Source organism: Pristiophorus japonicus, chromosome 3, assembly GCF_044704955.1.
Source record: "Pristiophorus japonicus isolate sPriJap1 chromosome 3, sPriJap1.hap1, whole genome shotgun sequence".
NCBI lineage: Eukaryota > Metazoa > Chordata > Chondrichthyes > Pristiophoridae > Pristiophorus > Pristiophorus japonicus.
This window is the reverse complement of record NC_091979.1, coordinates 212,060,317-212,080,964: the sequence shown is the minus strand read 5'-3', so window position 1 is coordinate 212,080,964 and position 20,648 is coordinate 212,060,317. Positions and strand designations below refer to the sequence as shown.

At 45.8% G+C, this 20,648-nt stretch overlaps 1 protein-coding gene across 1 annotated transcript in view; it reads right to left on the bottom strand.

Annotated features, from left to right (window-relative positions):
• The window catches only part of rbm44 (RNA binding motif protein 44), a 191,738-nt gene that overhangs the window by 86,036 nt on the left and 85,054 nt on the right, over window positions 1-20,648 (bottom strand). The window contains exon 11 of the mRNA XM_070876231.1: window positions 9,876-9,951. Within this exon, the coding sequence (XP_070732332.1) occupies window positions 9,876-9,951 (76 nt within the window). The remainder of the gene's footprint in view (window positions 1-9,875; window positions 9,952-20,648) is intronic.

The following is a 20,648-nucleotide window of genomic DNA, read 5'->3' as shown; positions in this document are numbered from 1 at the left end:
ACAACTCTCTGCGGTAGGGAATTCCACAGGTTAACAACTCTCTGAGTGAAGAAGTTCCTCCTCATCTCAGCCCTAAATGGCCTAACCCCTTATCCTAAGACGATGTCCTCTGGTTCTAGATTTCCCCAACATCAGGAACATTCTTCCTGCATCTAACCTGTCCAGTCCCGTCAGAATTTTACATGTTTCTATGAGATCCCCTCTCATCCTTCTAAACTCCAGTGAATACAGGCCCAGTCGATCCAGTCTCTCCTCATATGTCAGTCCTGCCATCCCAGGAATCAGTCTGGTGAACCTTCGCTGCACTCCCTCAATAGTAAGAACGTCCTTCCTCAGATTAGGAGACCAAAATTGAACACAATATTCCAGGTGGGGCCTCACCAAGGCCCTGTACAACTGCAGTAAGACTTCCTTGCTCCTATACTCAAATCCGCTTGCTATGAAGGCCAACATACCATTTGCCTTCTTCACCGCCTGCTGTACCTGCATGCCAACCTTCAATGACTGATGAATCATGACACACAGGTCTCTCTGCACCTCCCCTTTTCCTAATCTGCTGCCATTCAGATAATATTCTGCCTATGTGTTTTTGCCCCCAAAGTGGATAACCTCACATTTATCCACATTATACTGCATCTGCCATGTATTTGCCCACTCGCCTAACCTGTCCAAATCATCCTGCAGCCTCTTACCATCTCCTCACAGCTCACACCACCACCCAGTTTAGTGTCATCTGCAAACTTGGAGATATTACACTCAATTCCATCATCCAAATCATTGATATATATTGTAAAGAGCTGGGGTACCAGCACCAAGCCCTGCGGCACTCCACTAGTCACTGCCTGCCATTCTGAAAAGGACCCTTAATCCCGACTCTCTGCTTCCTGTCTGCCAACCAGTTCTCTATCCACGTCACTACATTACTCCCAATACCATGTGCTTTGATTTTGCACACCAATCTCTTGTGTGGGACCTTGTCAAAAGCCTTTTGAAAGTCCAAATACACCACATCCACTGGTTGTCCCTTGTCCACTCTACTAATTACATCCTCAAAAAATTCCAGAAGATTTGTCAAGCATGATTTCCCCTTCATAAATCCATGCTGACTTGACCGATTCTGTTACTGCTTTCCAAATGTGCTGCTATTTCATCCTTAATGATTGATTCCATCATTTCCCCCACTACCGATGTCAGGTAACTGGTCTATAATTACCAGTTTTCGCTCTCCCTCCTTTTTTAAAAAGTGGTGTTACATTAGCAACCCTCCAGTTCATAGGAACTGATTCAGAGTCGATAGACTGTTGGAAAATTATCACCAATGCATCCACTATTTCTAGGGCCACTTCCTTAAGCACTCTGGGATGTAGACTATCAGGCCCTGGGGATTTATTGGCTTTCAATCCCGTCAATTTCCCGAACACAATTTCACACCTAATAATGATATCCTTCAGTTCCTCCTTCTCACTAAACCTTCGGACCCCTAGTACATCTGGAAGGTTATTTGTATCTTCCTTTGTGAAGACAGAACCAAAGTACTTGTTCAATTGGTCTGCCATTTCTTTGTTCCCCATTATAAATTCACCCGAATCCGTCTGCAAGGGACAGACGTTTGTCTTCACTAATCTTTTTCTCTTCACATATCGATAGAAGCTTTTGCAGTCATTTTTTATGTTTCCGGCAAGCTTCCTTTCATACTCTATTTTCCCCCTCTTAATTAATCCCTTTGTCCTCCTCTGCTGTATTCTAAATTTCTCCTAGTCCTCCGCTTGCTACTTTTTCTGGCTAATTTGTATGCCTCTTCCTTGGATTTAACACTATCCTTAATTTCCCTTGTTAGCCACGGTTGAGCCAACTTCCCCGTTTTATTTTTACTCCAGACAGGGATGTACAATCGTTGAAGTTCAGCCATATGATCTTTAAAGGTTTGCCATTGCCTATCCACCGTCAACCCTTTAAGTATCATTTGCCAGTCTAATCGAGCCAATTCGCACCTCATACCATCAAAGTTACATTTCCTTAAGTTCAGGACCCTAGTTTCTGAGTTAACTTTGTCACTCTCCATCTTAATAAAGAATTCTACCATATTATGGTCGCTCTTCCCCAAGGGGCCTCGCACAACAAGATTAGTCCCTTCTCATTACACATCACCCAGTCGAGGATGGCCAGCTCCCTGGTTGGTTCCTCGACATATTGGTCGAGAAAACCATCTCTAATACACTCCAGGAAATCCTCCTCCACTGCATTGCTACCAGTTAGGTTAGCCCAATCAATATGTAGATTAAAATCGCCCATGATTACTGCTGCACCTTTATTGCACACATCCCTTATTTCTTGTTTGATGTTGTCCCAAACCTCACTACTACTATTTGGTGGCCTGTACACAACTCCCACTAGCGTTTACTGCCCTTTGGTATTCCGTAGCTCCACCCATACCGAATCCACATCATCCAAGCTAATGTCCTTCCTTACAATTGCATTAATTTCCTCTTTAACCAGCAACGCCACCCCGCCTCCTTTTCCTTTCTGTCTATCCTTCCTAAATGCTGAATACCCCTGGATGTTGAGTTCCCAGCCTTGGTCACCCTGGAGCCATGTCTCCGTGATGCCAATCACATCATATCACATCAGCTATCTGTTAATTTGTCCACCTTATTCCGGATACTCCTCGCATTGAGGCAGAGCCTTCAGGCTTGTCTTTGTAACACATTTTGACCCTTGAGAATTCTACTGTCAAATGGCACTTTTTGTTTTTTGCCTTGGGTTTCTCTGCCCTCCACTTTTACTATTCTCCTTTCTATCTTTTTATTCTGTCATATATTCAACCAGCATTGTAACCCATGTATAATCTGGCCTAAGTTGTACACTGAGAACAATGACCACTAGGTGGTGAACTTGTGGGAGACACTCCTAACCTGGACCTTCAGGTATAAAAGGGGAAGCTCCACCCACTTCCATCACTTGAGTGCTAAGGAATAAAGGACAGGTCACAGACGGACCTTCTCTCAAGCATGGGCCTCGTGTGCATTTATACTGTATAGTAAGGACGTATCAATGGCGACAAGAAACTGGGATTTAAACCACGCGAGCATGGCCACTAGCAGAACAGACAAGGGCAATCGGGCATGCTCCAACATGAAGTCGAACCCAGAGGAGGAGTTTGACAGAGACAATGGCAAGCTGAATGGCGATTCACGCCATTGCAAGGGACAGTGCGCCATCAACACCTGTTAATGGCGCACTCAAGGACAGTCACAGGGGCAGTCAGGGACGATCAACTGGCAAGGGACCTTTTGTTTCCAACAACAGCTCATGTTGGAGGCATGGAGGCGCACACTCAGCCGGAGTTTGCAGAGATGAGCAAAATACCTGCAGAAATTGCAGAAATGAACGCTGGGGGAAATCGCTGGAAGCTGAAGTTCAGCGAGTTCATGTGGAGCACGTATAGAGTTTATACACCAGGACGCCACCGATAATGATGAAAGTGCTCCTCAATGGCATCCCAGTATCAATGGAGCTAGACACGGGTGCCAGCCAGTCCCTGATGGGTATCAAACAGTTTGAAAAGTTGCGGGCGTCCAAGGCCAGGAGGCCAACATTATCGCCGATTGACGCACAGCTACAGACTTACACAAAGCAGATCATTCCGGTGCTAGGCAGCGCCACGGTAGTAGTGACCCACAAAGATTCGGAGAACAGGTTGCCACTCTGGGTTGTCCCGTGGGACGGTCCCACACTACTGGGGAGGAGTTGGCTTGCTGTCATGAACTGGAAATGGGGCGATGTCAATGCAATTTCCTCTGTGGAGCGAGTATCATGCTCACAGATCCTGGACAAATTTGACTCATTATTTCAACCCGGCATTGGCACTTTCATGGGGGCCAAGGTAGTGATTCACATAAACCCGGACGCCAGGCCAGTACACCACAAGGCCAGAGCGGTGCCGTACATGATGCGGGAAAAGATAGAAGGCAAATTGGACCGCCTGCTGAGGGAAGGCATCATCTCGCCAGTCGAATTCAGTGACTGGGTGAGCCCGATTGTGCCGGTGCTCAAGGCGGATGGGTCGGTCAGGATATGTGATGATTACAAGGCCACCATCAATCGGGTGTCACTCCAAGACCAGTACCCGCTACCGAGAGCGGAGGACCTCTATCCGGTGGCACACTTTTTTCAAAACTGGACCTGACCTCAGCTTACATGACCCAGGAGCTGGCGAGTGAGTCGAAGAAGCTGACCACCATCACGACACACAAGGGATTGTTTGAGTACAACAGATTTCTGTTCGGGATTCGCTTGGCCGCCGCGATCTTCCAACGAAATATGGAAAGCCTCAAGTTGATTCCAGGGACAGTGGTTTTTCAGGACGACATCCTCATCATGGGTTAAGATACTGAAGAACACCTCCACAACCTGGAGGAGGTGCTACGCAGACTGGACCAGGTAGGGCTGTGACTGAAAAAGGCGAAGTGCGTCTTCCTAGCTCCAGAGGTAGAATTCCTGGGGATGAGGATAGCAGCAGATGGGATCAGCCCTACTGCGTCCAAGACGGAAGCGATCCAGAGAGCACCCAGACCCCTAACACGATGGAGCTGCGTTCGTTCCTGGGGCTCCTGAACTATTTTGCTAACTTTCTTCCCAAACTGAGCACGCTGCTAGAGCCGCTACACGTGCTCCTACGCAAAGGTAGCGAATGGGCCTGGGGGGACAGCCAGGAAAGGGCTTTTAATAGAGCACGCAATTTGTTATGTTCCAACAATCTGTTAATGCTATATGACCCATGTAAGAAACTTGTGTTAACATGCGATGCGTCGTCCTATGGTGTCGGGTGTGTGTTGCAGCATGTCAATGCCAAGGGTCAGTTACAGCCAGTAGCTTATGCCTCCAGAAGTCTGTCCCAGGCAGAAAGAGGCTACGGGATGGTAGAAAAGGAGGTGCTCGCATATATGCGGTAAAGAACATGCACCAGTACCTGTTTGACAAGAACTTTGAGCTGGAAACAGATCAGAAACCCCCAACGTCCCTTTTGGCCGACAACAAGGCCATGAATGCAAACGCATCGGCCCACATACAGAGGTGGGAACTCACGTTAGCCACCTATGACTATACAATTCGGCAGAGACCGGGGCACTGAAAACTGCGCCGACGCACTCAGCAGGCTCCCACAAGCCACCACTGAGGGGGCTACCGAGCATGCTGCTGAGATGGTCATGGCTGTTGAAGCTTTCGGAAGCGAAGGCTCACCCGTGACAGTCCATGAGATTAAAGTCTGGAGAAATAGAGACCAGCTATTGTCTCTAGTCAAGAAATGTGTCCTGAATGGGGACTGGGCAGCCACGTACAGGGCATGCCCTGAGGAATTTAAACCATTTCACAGGCGCAGGGATGAACTCTCGATTCAGGCCGATTGCCTACTGTGGGGAAACCGCGTAGTCATGCCCCAGATGGGCAGAGAGGTGTTCATCAGAGAGCTCCACAATGAGCACCCAGGCATTTCACGATGAAGGCAATTGCCAGGTCACACGTTTGGTGGCCAGGGATAGACGCAGATCTGGAACTTCGCAGGTGCAACACGTGTGCCCAGCTGGACAATGCGCCCAGGGAAGCCCCCCTTAGCCTCTGGCCATGGCCCACCAAGCCTTGGTCATGCATCCATGTGGGCTACGCAGGTCCTTTCATGGGAAAAATGTTTTTGGTTGTAGTATACGCCTATTCCAAATGGATCGAGTGTGACATTTTAAATTCAAGCACATCCTCTGCCACGGTAGAAAGTCTACGGGCAATGTTCGCCGCCCACGGTCTACCGGACATCTTGGTCAGCGACAATGGCCCGTGCTTCACAAGCACTGAATTCCAAGACTTCATGGCAGGCAATGGAATTAACCATGTCAGAACGGCACCGCTCAAGCCAGCCTCAAATGGCCAGGCAGAACGAGCAGTGCAGATAATCAAACAGGGGATGCTCAGACTCCAAGGGGGGTTCCCGACAAAGCCGCTTATCACGCTTCCTGTTGGCCTACAGATCCCGACCACACTCGCTCACAGGGGTTCCACCCGCAGAGCTGCTAATGAAAAGGACGCTCAAAACCCGGTTATCCCTTATACACCCCATCATGAAAGAAATTGTCGAGGGCAGGCGCCAGTCACAATATGACTACCATGACAAGAATGCGCGGGCGCGATGTATTGATGTAAATGACCCTGTTTTTGTCCTCAACTAGGCTGCAGGGCCCAAATGGCTCGCAGGCACTGTGATTGCCAAAGAGGGAAATAGGATTCTGGTAGTTAAACTTACCAAGGGACAAATCTGCCGCAAACACGTGGATCAAACAAAAAGGAGGTTCAGCAACCCCATAGAAGCAGAGGAAGAACAAGATATAGAGTTGACGCCACCACTGGTGACCGAACACCGGAACCAAAGGAAGGAGAGCCCAGTCACTGTGGGCAGTCCGGATAGGCCTGAGGCACCGCAAACAGCAGACACTCAGGCCAGCGCCCAACAACCGGAGCCCCAACTCAGGCGCTCTAAAGAGAGCGTAAACCACCAGAGAGACTCAACCTGTGATCCCAATAAGACTTTGGGGGGCGGAGGGGGGGGGGAAGTGATGTCATGTATTCAACCAGCATTGTAACCCATGTATAATCTGACCTAACAGATTATAGCCTACTGGCAGCTGCGAGAGTAAGTTGAAATTTATATTTATGTATTATTTACTGATCTATGGAAATTGTAACTAGAATCTGCAATGTTATTTCGTTACATTTAAACATAACTAAATTATGAATAAATTTATGCACCCCAGCATAAAGTTGAATGTTATAGTATGAAATATGTTATTTTATTCGTATGCAACGTAATGCTAGTCTGTAATTGAACATTTAAATCTGTCAGTCTTAAATGTCTTCAATGTCTTAAATTGCCTGATCCATTTGCTTATGCCGTGCAATGTTATCGTAAGAAGAAGATATCGATCAACTTTCGTGAGCAACACAGGATGGGCGGGGGCTCTGCCATGATGCACTGTTTAAGTGCTTACGAGGCCTTGGTGGGGCCAGAAAGCCGTTCGGTCACAACCCGTAGTGTGGCTGAACCCACCCTTGAGACAAGTGAGTAATGAGAACTGTGCATTGTGCAATGTGTGAATCATTAGTAAATACTAAAAATATCGTAGTAACGCATGTAATGTTATGCAAGTATTGATTTGATGTTATGCAATTATAATGTAATGTTATGCAATTATAATGTATTTGATATATAATTGTGATGTACTATTGATCTTCGAATGAGGTCATGTTAGGTCATGTTAAACCTGGTGATCCCTTGTGCATATGGGGTAATGGAAAGCATTGTAATGTTTTGAGATCGTGAAAAATTGTAATGCATTGATTTGAATTGTTAAACGTTGTTTATCAATTTAAAGGTCAAGTGGTCGTCGAGTCAGTGGAGTCCACTACCACTGAACCGTCTCAAACATCACAGGAGGATGAAGAGGAGGAGCTGCTGCAGACTCCTGCTGCTGTGCTTCAGCAGGAGGAGGAGGAGGAGATGGAAGAAGAGATATTTTTTGTGGGGGGGGGAGGGAAAAACAACCTGCGGCCATTTCGGTTGAGATGGAAGAAGCAAGAAGCACCGGGACCAAGTGGTGTGCAGGTGGCAACGCCAAGGCGCGTCATATTGCAAATGCCGACCCCACGGAGGTCCGGTCAGCGTGGCGAGCAATCACCTAGCTTGGAGGGCCAGACAGAGAGCTTGATTTCCCTGTGCAGAGAGACGGTTGCGATTGATCGCGACCTTATCCAGGAGTTCGCAGGATTCTCTGCAAACTGGAGCCAGTTCTCTGCGAATTGGAGCCAGTTTCCAGCATCCTGGAGCGAGTTCTGCCAGAACTTCTCCAACTGGTCTTCTGAGCAGTCACAGACTGCAAGGGAGACCTTGGAGGCTATTCTGCAGCAGACATGCGTTGCTGGCTGGACACGGCGCTGCACTCCAAGGTGTAGTGTCTGCTCACAGCGAGACCCCGAGCACGCAAGCGAGTACGGAGGACATAGTTCCTCAGGCTTCCGCTTCCTCTCCGTCACCTCCACCACGGCAGGAAGTCTTGTCGTCCCACTCTGCACGACATCTTGGTGTTGGTCTTCGTAGACCAAAACAGGCGGGTGGGGTGCGAACACGGGGTGGGGCTGGACCTGGAGGGAAACGTGGCCGCAGGTAGGGAGGGGGGGCGTTACAGTTTGTTCACTTGTTCAAATATTCTTGTTTTGTTTGTTGTTATTGGTTAATTGTTACCTGTTAATTGTTAACATCTTGTATTTGAGGGAAGAGTGGGTTGGTGCGGGAGGGGGCATGGGATATGGAGGGATAGTTTTTCAATTTTTATTTGCGTTTTTGTTAAAAAAATGTGTTAATTCAATAAATTGTGTGCGTCTTCTCTCAGTCAGTTATCAACTATACAGATGTCATTCCATATCTGGGCATTCTATTAATATACGAGTACTTTAGTAACACCTTCTAATAAATTCTATTATATAAAACCTATTCACTAAAAACAATGTAATACCTATATGAAAAATTACAGCTCTCATCCTCATTAAATTCTCTTATATAAAACCTAATTATATAAAACCAAACGTAATGATAACTTACAGCTCAGTAAATTATACTATATAAAACCTATTTAATAAAAATAACGTAATAATATCTATTTATATTCTCTGTCTCAATATTCTGAGTACAACTAGCTCTCTAATTAAATCACAACTCATTCTCTAACCTTCCATTGAAGTCAAAATGGCATCCGTAGTGCCCATTTTCATTCTCTTAGGTCCAGAAAAAGCAACTATTTCTCAGCACTGTTTTGGGCCTTACATCGGCCCAACGAAGTGCATCCTAAGTGCTGAAACTTGGGATGAGCCTTGTGCGGGCGATCATTTCGGCGATCTTCTCGGCAATCAAAGTGGAAACTTAAGCACCTGTTTTTCGGGCGATATTTTGGGCCTAGTTTCCACTTTTTGCTCAAAATGGGCAATAGAGGTCCATTTTGGGCCATAGATGGGCGATGTGAAGTGGAAAGTCTAGCCCATTATTTGTTAAAAAGGTGAGAGATTGAGAAATTTTGGTGATCAAAGGGACCTGGGTGTCCTTGTACATGAATCACTGAAAATTATATAGGTACAGCAAGAAATTAAGAAAACAAATGGTTTGTTGTCCTTTATTACAAGAGGATTTGAGTATAAGAGTAATGATGTCTTACTGCAATTAGGGCCCTGGTGAGACCACACTTGGAGTACTGTGTACAGTTTTGGTCTCCTTACCCAAGGAAGGATATACCTGCCATAGAGGGAGTGCAATGAAGGTTCACGAGATTGATTCCTGGGATGGAGGATATTGTCCTATGAGGAGAGATTGAGTAGACTAGACCTATATTCTCTAGAGTTAAGAAGAATGAGGGGTGATCTCATTGAAACATACAAAATTCTTACAGGGCTTGATAGGGTAGATGCAGGGAGGATGTTTCCCCTGGTTGGGGAATCTAGATCCAGGGATCACAGTTTCAGAATCAGGAGTTGCCCATTTAGGACTGATGGAGAAATTTCTTCACTCAGAGGACGGTGAATCTTTGAATTCTCTACCCCAGAGGGCTGTGGATGCTCAGTCGGCGAGTATATTCAAGACAGAGATTGATAGATTTTTGACGATTAAGGTAATCAAGGGATATGGGGATAGTGCAAAAAAGTGGAGTTGAGGGAGATGATCAGCCATGATCTTATTGAATGATACAACAGGATCGAGGGGCCGAATGGCCTGTTCCTGCTCCTAATTAGTGTGTTCTTATGTAGGTCATATGCATTATGCAAAATAAAAAGCTCTCACAACTTACCTTCTTTTATAGTATTTTCATAATCACTCTCGGCTTTAATGTTATCTGCTACAAGCTGATAACCATCGTTCTGTGGCTGCAACACAAAACAATTTTTTTTTTTTAAATAAAAAAGACTTCTTTCAAAGTTAATGCCGTGTTTCCAAACGTAGAGCACCACTGAAAAAAAAATGGACTTTTGTTTATACTGAATTTTTACTTGTATATTTCTTATTACTGGAAGCAGCACGCGAGGCTTTCCAAACAGGTCACATAGGGTTACGATTAGCTGCGGCTAACTATTTTCTGCAAGATGAAGGAAATCTACATTACAGTGTGACATGCAAACGGTTTCCTTCAAATGTATTGTCACACATTTCTGCCAAGGTGTCATTATATTCAGTATTTTTAGCTTGACACTTTGGTTATCATGTAACGAGATGATTCCACTTTACTGGAAATTGCAAATTTATTTAGGTAGACAACAACTTGCATTTATATAGCACCTTGAACATAGTAAAGCACCCAATGCGCTTCACAGGAGCATTATCAAACACCAAGCCACAGAGAGAGATATTAGGACAGGAATTCGATCAAAGAGGAAGGTTTTCAGGACTCTGAATTCTCTTAAAAGGAGAGCGAGAGAGACGGGAGGGTTAGGGAGAGAATTCCAGAGAACATGCATCATACTGTGTTCCTAACACAGACGAGATTGCACACGGGAGGTTAAAGTAACAGTGACCTGTCTTTAAAGACACTCCAGAGTGAGGAACAGGCCTTAGGGGCAGACTTATATACAGTGCTCCCAAGGGATGTTGGGATCCCTTGGGACTTCAGGGGATGAGCTCCCTGGTGGCGGAACATGGGAGCGCATGCTTTACAGATACACAACATCACTCCTACCCAAAGTCAAAGTGAAAACTATTTACAAGGTGAGGTGGTCAGGAGCCTTTCTTTCCTTGGTGGACCGCCTCAGTACAAATGTCTGTTCTGGTGTGTTGGCTGTGCTCTCGCTGGGCTGGCGTGTTGTTGGCCCTGCAGGGCTGCTGGGTGAGCCTGGCTTTGCTGGGCTGTTGGGCGTGATGGGTTCGATTTCCTGGTCCGGCGTGGTATCGTTGATCCTTTGGGTGTGTGTTGTGGGTTCGAAAAAGGTGGTGTCTGCTGTGGGTTGTTCAGGGCAGTCTGTGAACTGCAGCCACGTTTGGTCCAGGTGCTTTCTGCAAATTTGTCCATTGCCTAGTTTGACTACAAACACCCTACTCCCTTTTTTAGTTATTACCGTGCCCGCGATCCACTTGGGGCCATGTCCATAGTTTAGCACATACACAGGGTCATTCAGATCAATTTCCCGTGACACAGTGGCGCGACCATCGCTTACATTTTGTTGTTGCCGCCTGCTCTCTACCTGATCATGCAGGTTGGGGTGAACCAGCGAGAGTCTGGTTTTAAGTGTCCTTTTCATGAGTAGCTCAGCCGGGGGCACCCCTGTGAGCGAGTGAGGTCTCGTGCAGTAACTGAGCAGTACTCGGGAAAGGCGGGTTTGCAGTGAGCCTTCTGTGACTCGTTTAAGGCTCTGTTTGATTGTTTGTACTGCCCGCTCTGCCTGCCCATTGGAGGCTGGTTTAAACGGGGCCGAGGTGACATGTTTGATCCCATTGCGGGTCATGAATGCTTTAAATTCGGCACTGGTGAAACATGGCCCGTTGTCACTGACCAGTAGGTCAGGCAGGCCATGGGTGGCAAACATGGGCCTCAGGCTTTCAATGCTGGCGGTGCTTCCCGACATTATTTCACATTCAATCCATTTTGAAAATTTTACCGAGAAATGGGCCCGCATAGTCGACATGGATCCTCGACCATGGTCTGGAGGGCCAGGACCACAAACTTAGTGGTGCCTCTCTGGACGTGTTGCTCAACTGAGCACACATGCTGCATTTCCATACACAGGACTCGGTCAGAGTCGATACCGGGCCACCACACGTGGGATCTGGCTATCGCTTTCATCATTACTATATCTGGGTGTGTGCTGTGAAGATCCGAGATGAATATCTCCCTGCCCTTTTTGGGGAGCACTACGCGGTTACCCCACAACAGGCAGTCTGCCTGAATGGACAGCTCGTTCTTTTGCCGCTGGAACTGCTTGATTAGCTCTTCCATTTCAACAGGGATGCTGGCCCAGCTCTCATGCAGTACACAGTTTTTTTTTTTTACTAGGGACAGCAGAGGATCTTGGCTGGTCCAAGTCCTAATCTGGCGGGCTGTGACAGGTGATTTATCATTTTCAAACACTTTCCATGACCATCAACAAATCTGCGGGCTGCTCCACCATCAACAAGTCTGGAGGCTGCACCATTTCCATCCCCGTGGTGAGCAATGGTAGCCGACTGAGAGCATCCGCACAGTTCTCGGTGCCTGGCCTGTGGCGGATGGTATAGTTATACGCCGATAGCGCGATTGCTCACCTTTGTATGCAGGCTGAGGCATTAGTATTTATCCGCTTCTTTTCAGCCAACAGGGATATGAGGGGCTTGTGATCAGTTTCCAGCTCAAATTTGAGGCCAAACAGGTACTGTTGCATTTTCTTCACCCCGAACATACATGCTAATGCCTCTTTCTCAATCATGCTGTAAGCCCCCTCGGCCTTCGACAAGCTCCTGGAGGCATCGGCGACAGGTTGCAACTTCCCCGCGACATTAGCTTGTTGTAATACACACCCGACTCCGTACGACGACAACGCATCACATGCTAGCACAAGTCTTTTACACGGGTTATACAATACAAGCAGCTTGTTGGAGCATAAAATATTTCTGGCTTTCTCAAAAGCAATTACTTGTTTTTTTTTCCCCCCATAACCAGTTGTCACCTTTACGCAATTATATATGTAGGGGCTTTAAGAGGGTGCTTTACCCCGGTAGGAAGTTACCAAAATAGTTGAGGAGTCCCAGGAACGACCACAGCTCCATGACGTTCTGTGGCCTGGGGGCGTTCCTGATAGTTTGGCGTCTGTGGGCCGAATGCCGTCCGCCGCGATCTTTCTCCCCAAAAACTCCACTTCTGTTGCTAAGAAGATGCAATTCGACCTCTTCAGCCGCAGCCCTACGCGCTCCAGTCACTGGAGGACCTCCTTCAAGTTTTGTAGGTGTCCCGACCCGTGACCAATATGTCATCCTGAAAAACCACCGTGCATGGTACCGACTTGAGTAGGCTCTCCATGTTTCTCTGGAAGATCGCTGCAGCCGACCGAATTCCAAACGAGCATCTGTTGTAGATGAACAGCCCCTTGTGCGTGTTGATGCAGGTGAGGCTCTTCGAAGACTCCTCCAGCTCCTGTGTCATGTAAGCCAAAGTCAGGTCGAGCTTGGTGAACGTCTTGCCTCCTGCCAGCATCGCAAATAGGTTGTCTGCCTTCGGTGGCGGGTATTGGTCCCGAAGCGAGAAACGATTAATAGTTACTTTATAATCGACGCTTATCCTGACCGTGCCATCACGTTTGAGTGCTGGAACAATTGGGCTGGCCCACTGTCTGAATTCGACTGGGGAGATGATGCCCTCACGTTGCAGCCTGTCCAGCTCTATTTCCACTCTCTCCCTCAACATGAGGTACCGCTCGTGCCTTGTGGTGGATGGGTCGTGCCTCTGGGACCAAGTGGATCTGCACCTCCGCCTTGGAAAAGTTTCCAATGCCTGGCTCAAAAAGGAAAGGAAATTTGTTAAGCACCTGGGTACATGAGGCCTCATCGACATGTGATAGCGCTTGGATGTCATCCCAGTTCCAGCGGATTTTGCCCAGTCAGCTCCTTCCAAGCAGTGTGGGGCCATTGCCCGGGACAATCCAGAGTGGCAATTCATCCACCATGCCCTTGACCATGGCGCTGCCCAGGACAGTGATAAGCTCTTTGGTGTACGTTCTCAATTTCGTGTGGATGGGGCTCAGGGCTGGTCTGAATGCCTTGTTGCACCACAGTCTCTCAAACATCTTTTTACTCATGATTGATTGGCTAGCGCCAGTGTCCAGTTCCATGGCTACAGGTAAGCCATTCAATTTTACATTTAGCATTATAGGTGGACATTGCGTCGAAAATGTGTGCACCCCGTGTACTTCAGCATCTGCCTCCTCTCTCAGGCTCGAAATTGCTTTGATCCACCATGGATCGATCTTCCTCTGCCACGTGGTGATTAGCAGGTTTTGCCCCATTGTTCCACAGCTCTTGCAAACATACCCTTTGAAGCGACATGAATAGGCTGAATGGAAGCCTTCACAATGCCAACTGAGTCATTGCGGACTCAGTCATCTGGGTCACCTGAGGCCTACTGGCAGTTGCAGACTCGTGGTTTCTGCCCTGTACATTTTTGCTCGCCAACACAGTTCCAGTTAATTTATGAACATTGCTAGCACTTGTGTGCTGAGAGATTTGTTTGGTGTTATCACTGGTGGACATAAACGCCTGGGCTATCGCAATGGCTTTACTGACGGTCGGTGTCTCTACAGTCAAAAGTTTTCATAGGATGGTCTCGTGGCCAATGCCCAGTACAAAAAAGTCTCTGAGCATCTGCTCCAGGTAGCCATCAAACTTACATTGTCCTGCAAGTTGCCTTAGCTCGGCGACGTAGCTCACCACTTCCTGACCTTCAGATCGTTGGCACGTGTAGAACCGATACCTCGCCATCAGCACGTTCTCCTTCGGGTTAAGATGCTCCCGAACCAGTGTACACAGCTCCTCATACAACTTATCTGTAGGTTTCACCGGAGCCAGAAGATTCTTAATGAGGCTATAGATCGGTGCCCCGCAGACCGTGAGGAGGACCGCTCTCCTTTTTGCAGCGCTTCCTTCTCCGTCCAGCTCGTTGGCTACAAAGTACTGGTCTAGCCGATCGACATAGGCTTCCCAGTCCTCACCCTCCAAGAACTTCTCCAAGATGCCCACAGTTTGCTGCATCTTTGTGTTGGATTCGTATACTCGTCGCCAGTTATTGTGTTCCTAACACAGATAAGACTGCACACAGGGAGGTTAAAGTAACAGTGACCTCAGTCTTTAATGAGACACTCCAGAGTGGGGAACAGGCCTTAGGGGCCGGCTTATATACAGTGCTCCCAAGGGATGCTGGGATACCTTGGGACTTCACTGGTGGCGGAACATGGGAGTGCATGCTTTACAGATACACAACAATGATGACCGTAGATTGAAGGGGAGGGGGACAATACCCCTCAGGTAGTCTGCTTCAGCTTTCCAATCAGCAGAAAGGTTGTGTGTGGAAGATTGGGTCTGCCAGCAGCGAAACGGTCAGTTTGAAACACAGCACATTTCACAGATGAAGAAATAAGCTTCTGTTTTAAAGCACAAGTTTCGAGAGAAAGGGAGTGCCATTTTACGTTTGAGGAAACAAGTGATCGGTTTGATTCATTGTTTTACACTGTTCATTTACCGGTTATAGTTAAATAAATCATTGGGCAATAGTCTTTTTATATTCAGTCCGCCTTCTAAACAGAAGACAATCACATGGTGTCACGTTATGTTCCAGTAGCTGGTGTACGAAAGGGTTGTCTGCGTCTCGCAATCATTCCCTAGATATTGGGCAGGTTAAGACAGCCATGGTTTGCAGAGGATGCAAAATTAACTCCCGGAAGTGGTCAGTGATGCTGAATCCGGAAACATCTAAGGTTAAAAGCCTTATTTTCCAATTTTCTCATAGCCTCACTTGAAGGTGTCTATTTGTTAGGACATGGTTTTGCAGGCACCAGAATCCACATGATATCTCACTCAAGTGGACAGAATTCACAAGACCCTAGAGAGAACATAAGAAAATAGGAGGTGTAGGCCATATGATCCTCGAGCCTGCTCCGCCATTCAATTAGATCATGGCTGATCTGATCTTGGCATCAATTCCACTTTCCTGCCTGTTCTCCTTAACCCTTGCCTCCTTTATAGTTCAAGAATCTGTCTATCTCAGCATACACAATATATTCAATGACTCAGCTTCCACAACTCTCTGGGGTAGAGAATTCCAGAGATTCACGATTCTCAGAAGATCATCTCCGTCTTAAATGGATGGCGCCTTATTCTAAAATTATACCCCTTAGTTCTAGATTCCCCCACGAGGGGAAACATCCTCTCAGCATCTACCCTGTCAAGCACCCTCAGAATCTGTTTCAATAAGATCACCTCTTATTCTTCGAAACTCTAATGAGTACAGGCCCAACCTACTCAACCTTTCCTCATAAGCCAACCCCTTCATCCCAGGAATCAATCTCATGAACCTTCTTTGAACTGTCTCTAATACAAGTATATCCCACTTTAAATAACGAGACCAAAACTGTACGCAGTACTCTAGGTGTGGTCTCACCAACAACCTGTACAGTTGTAACAAGACTTCCCTACTTTTATACTCCATTCCCCTTGCAATAAAGGCCAACATTCCGTTTGCCTTCCTATTTACTTGCTGTACTTGCATGCTAACTTTGTGTTTCATGTACAAGGATATCTAGATCCCTCTTGTACCGCAGCATTCTGTAGTCTCTCTAAATAAAATTTTGCTTTTCTTATCTTCCTACCAAAGCGGATAACCTCACATTTTTCCACATTATACTCCATCTGCCAATTTTTTGCCACTCACTTAACCTATCTATATCACTTTGCAGACTGTCATCCTCACAACTTGCTTTCACACCTATCTTTGTATCGTCAGCAAATTTGGCTACAATGCACTCGGTCTCTTCATCCAAGTAATTAACAGAGATTGTAAATAGTTGAGGCCCCAATACTGATCCCTGTAGCACCCCACTTGTTGCAGTTTGCCAACCTGAAAATTACCCATTCATCCAGACTCTGTTTTCTGTTAGTAAGATAGTCCTCTATCCATGCTAATATATTAATTCCCAACACCATGAGCTCTTATCTTGTGCAGTAACCTTTTATGAATGCCTTTTGCAAATCCAAATACACGACATCTACTGGTTCCCCTTTATCCACCCTGTTCGTTACATCCTCAAAGAACTCAAATAAATTTGTCAAACACGATTTCCCTTTCATAAAAAACCATGTTGACTCTGCTTGATTGTATTATGATTTTCTAAATGTCCTGCTACTACTTCCTTAATATGGATTCTAGCATTTTCCCAATGACAGATGTTCGACTAACTGGACTTTAATTACCTGCTTTCTGTCTCCCTCCTTTCTTGAATGGGGTGTTACATTTGCGGTTTTCCAATCTGCTGGAAGTTTTCCAGAATCTAGGGAATTTTGGAAGATTATAACTATCTCTGCAACCACTTCTTTTAAGACCTTAGGATGCAGACCATCAGATCCAGGGGACTTGTCAGCTCTTAGTCCCATTAGTTTGCCTAGTACTTTTTCTCTAGTGATAATGATTATTTTAATTTCCCCCTCCCTTTTGCCCCCTGATTTTCTACTATTATTGGGGTGCTTTTCGCGTCTTCTACCGTGAAGACAGATACAAAATATTTGTTCAAAATCTCTGCCATTTCCTTGTTCCTTATAATTTCCCAGTCTCATCCTCTAAGGGACCAACGTTTACTTTAGCTACTCTCTTACTTTTTATATACCTGTAGAAGCTCTTACTGTCTGTTTTTAGATTTTTTGCTCGTTTACTTTCATAATCTATTTTCTACCCCTTTATTATTTTTTTCGTCATCCTTTGTTTGTTTCTAAAATTTTCCGAATCTTCTAACCTACCACCAATCTTCGCAACATTGTATGCCTTTTCTTTCAATTTGATACCATCCTTAACTTCCTCAGTTAACCACGGATGGTTCATCCTTCTCGTAGATGCTTTCTTTCTCAATGGAAAGTATCTTTGTTGAGAATTATGAACTATCCCCTTAAATGTCTATCACTGCTTATCTACCATCTGACCATTAAATCTTTTTCCAGTCCACTTTAGCCAACTCTGTCTTCATACTTTTGTAATTGCTATTATTTAAGTTTAAGACACTAGTTTCAGACCCAAAGTTTCTCACCCTCAAACTGAATGTGAAATTCTATCATGTTATGATCTCTCTTCCCTGGAGGATCCTGTACTATGAGATTAATTAAAAAGTATTTTGTGTCATTAATTAATTCCGTTTCATTACACATTACCAGATCTAAAATAGCCTGTTCCTTGGTTGGTTCCAGTGTATTGTTCGAAGAAACTGTCCCGAATACATTATGAACTCGTCCTCAAGGCTACCTTTGCCAATTTGATTTGTCCAATCTATGATGATTAAAGTCACACACAATTATTGCAGTACCTCTCTAACAAGGCCCCATTATTTCTTGATGTATAATCTGTCTTACAGTGTTAGGGGGGCCTATAGACTACTCCCACCACTGACTTCTTTCCCATATTATTTCTTATCTTCACCCAAGCTGATTCTGGATCTGGATCTTCTGAGTCAAGATCATTTCTCACTACTGCACTGATCTCATCCTTTATTAACAGAGCTACCTCACCTCTTTTTCCTTTCTGCCTATCCTTCCGAAATGTCAAGTACCCCTGTATATTCAGTTCCCAGTCTTGATCACCTTGCAACCATGTCTCTGTAATGGCTATCAGATCATACCCATTTATTCTATTTGTGGCATCAATTCATCTATCTTGTCACAAATGCAGTGTGCATTCAGATAAAGAGCCATTAATTTTGTCTTTTGACCATTTTTCCCTACTCTGATCCTATTTGCTAGTGCACTCTGTCCCTTCCTGTCACACTCTGGTTATTATAACCAAAATCGCTACCCTGCCTTGTCCTTTCTCTTTAACTTCCACCGCCATCCCCCACCCCCCCTGCGCAACCCCCCACCCCCGGCCCCATTTTTAGTTTAAAGCCCTATCTACAGCCCTAGTTATTCGATTTGCCAGAATGCTGGTCCCAGCCCGTCCTGACAGAACAGCTCCCTCTTTCGCCAGTGGCCCATGAATTGAAACCCCTTCGTCCCACACCACTCGCCAGTCATTTAACTCTTTGATCTGCTTGACCTTATGCCAGTTTGCGCTTGGCTCAGGTAGTAATCCAAAGATTATTACCTTTGAGGTTCTGGTTATCAATTTAGACCCTTGCTTCTCAAACTCACTCAGCAGAACCTCATTCTTACTAATATCATTGGTTACTACATGGACCACAACAATTGGATCCTCCCCCTCCTACTCTAAGTTCTTCTCCAGCCACGAGGAGATATCATTAACCTTGGCATCGCGCAGACAACACAACCTCCGGAACTCCCGGTCGCGACTGCAGAAAACAGTATCTATCCCTGACTATACTGTCCCCTACCACTACCACATTCCTTTTTACTCCTCCCACTTGAATAGCCTCCTGTACCACGGTGCCGTGGTCAGTTTGCCCATTTTTCCTGCAGTCTTTTTCCTCATCCATACAGGTAACAAGTACCTCGTACCTTTTGGACAGAGTCAAGGGCTGAGGCTCCTCCATCACTACATCCTGGGTCTCCATACCTTCCTGACTCGCAGTCACACCCTCCTGTCCCTGACCAGTGACCAGCTCTAAACTACTATTTAACCTTAAGTGTATGACAGCTTCCTGGAGCAAAGTGCCCAGGTAACTCTCCCCCTTCCCTGATGCATCGCAATGTCTACTGCTCGCACTCCAGCTCAAAAACTCTTGAGCCAAAGTTCCGAGTTGCAGACTTATTGCAGACGTGGTTGTTCGGGATCGCAATGATCTCCGCCAACTCTCACATGCTGCAGTTACGACACACCACCTGCCCTGCCATCTCGAACCTTGTTTTATTTATTAGTTAAAGCTTTTATTTCATCAACATTTTAGTTTTGTTTAATTATTATATCTGTTCTAAGTTATTAATTTATATTAGCAAGTTACAAATTCTAAGCTCTTATTCTAAACCCCTTCCCTAACTTAGACAGCAAAGAAAAGCTGTTGTGCTCACCAACCACCTACCTGCTCTCCTGTGACGTCACGCATTGATTGTTTTTTTCCCGCCGTGCTCTTTATTCAGTTCCGCTCGCTGTACTCCCACTCAGGTTCGGTGCTGAGTGTGTTGGTCGCATATTCTACCTTGCGAAGCATCATATGCAGGCCATATCCCTTTCTTATCCAGATACACAATTGCCAGCAGGGTTCAAAGAAAACAATCAGGAGCAGGAACCCTGGCTAGTTTTCCCCTCCCTGGTCCAAGATCACTGAGGAGAGCAACTAGGTAATTGGTTGGTGAACATAACAGCTTTTCTTTGCTGTCTAAGTTAGGGAAGAGGTTTAAATTGAGAGAATGGGGCCCTTATTTTCCCAGGAGTTGTTCAGTATTTTTTGGAGCAACTTGATTTTTCTAGAGTATCTTTTTAGTTGCAATTCTGGCCATTTAATTTGCGGCAGTGTAAGTGAGTTAGTTAGGTTTTTTTTTTAAGTTTATTTTTTTTTCCCAAAAGGGGGCGTAACCAGCCACTTACACCTGTTTTGGCCATTTAAGCAAGTTTAGCCAGCTAAAAGTTACTCCAAACTAACTTAGGCCAGCATAAGTGGGCACTCTTGTACGTTCAGAAAAACCTTGCGATGACTTAAAAAAATCAGAGCAGGCAGCCAGAGATTTGGGGGGGGGGGGGGGGGAGGAGAGGGGGACCTTGCAAAGCACTAAACACCTTCATAACATTAAAGAAGCATAAATACATTTAAAGCACTAAGCACTAAACAAAGCATTACATTTGCACCAAGCACTAAACAAAGCATTAAAAGTAATAAACAATTAATTAATAAAAAAATAGAAGCAACCCTGCACCTAAAGCATCAAGACCAAAGTAATACGCAATCAATCAATCAATAAACAA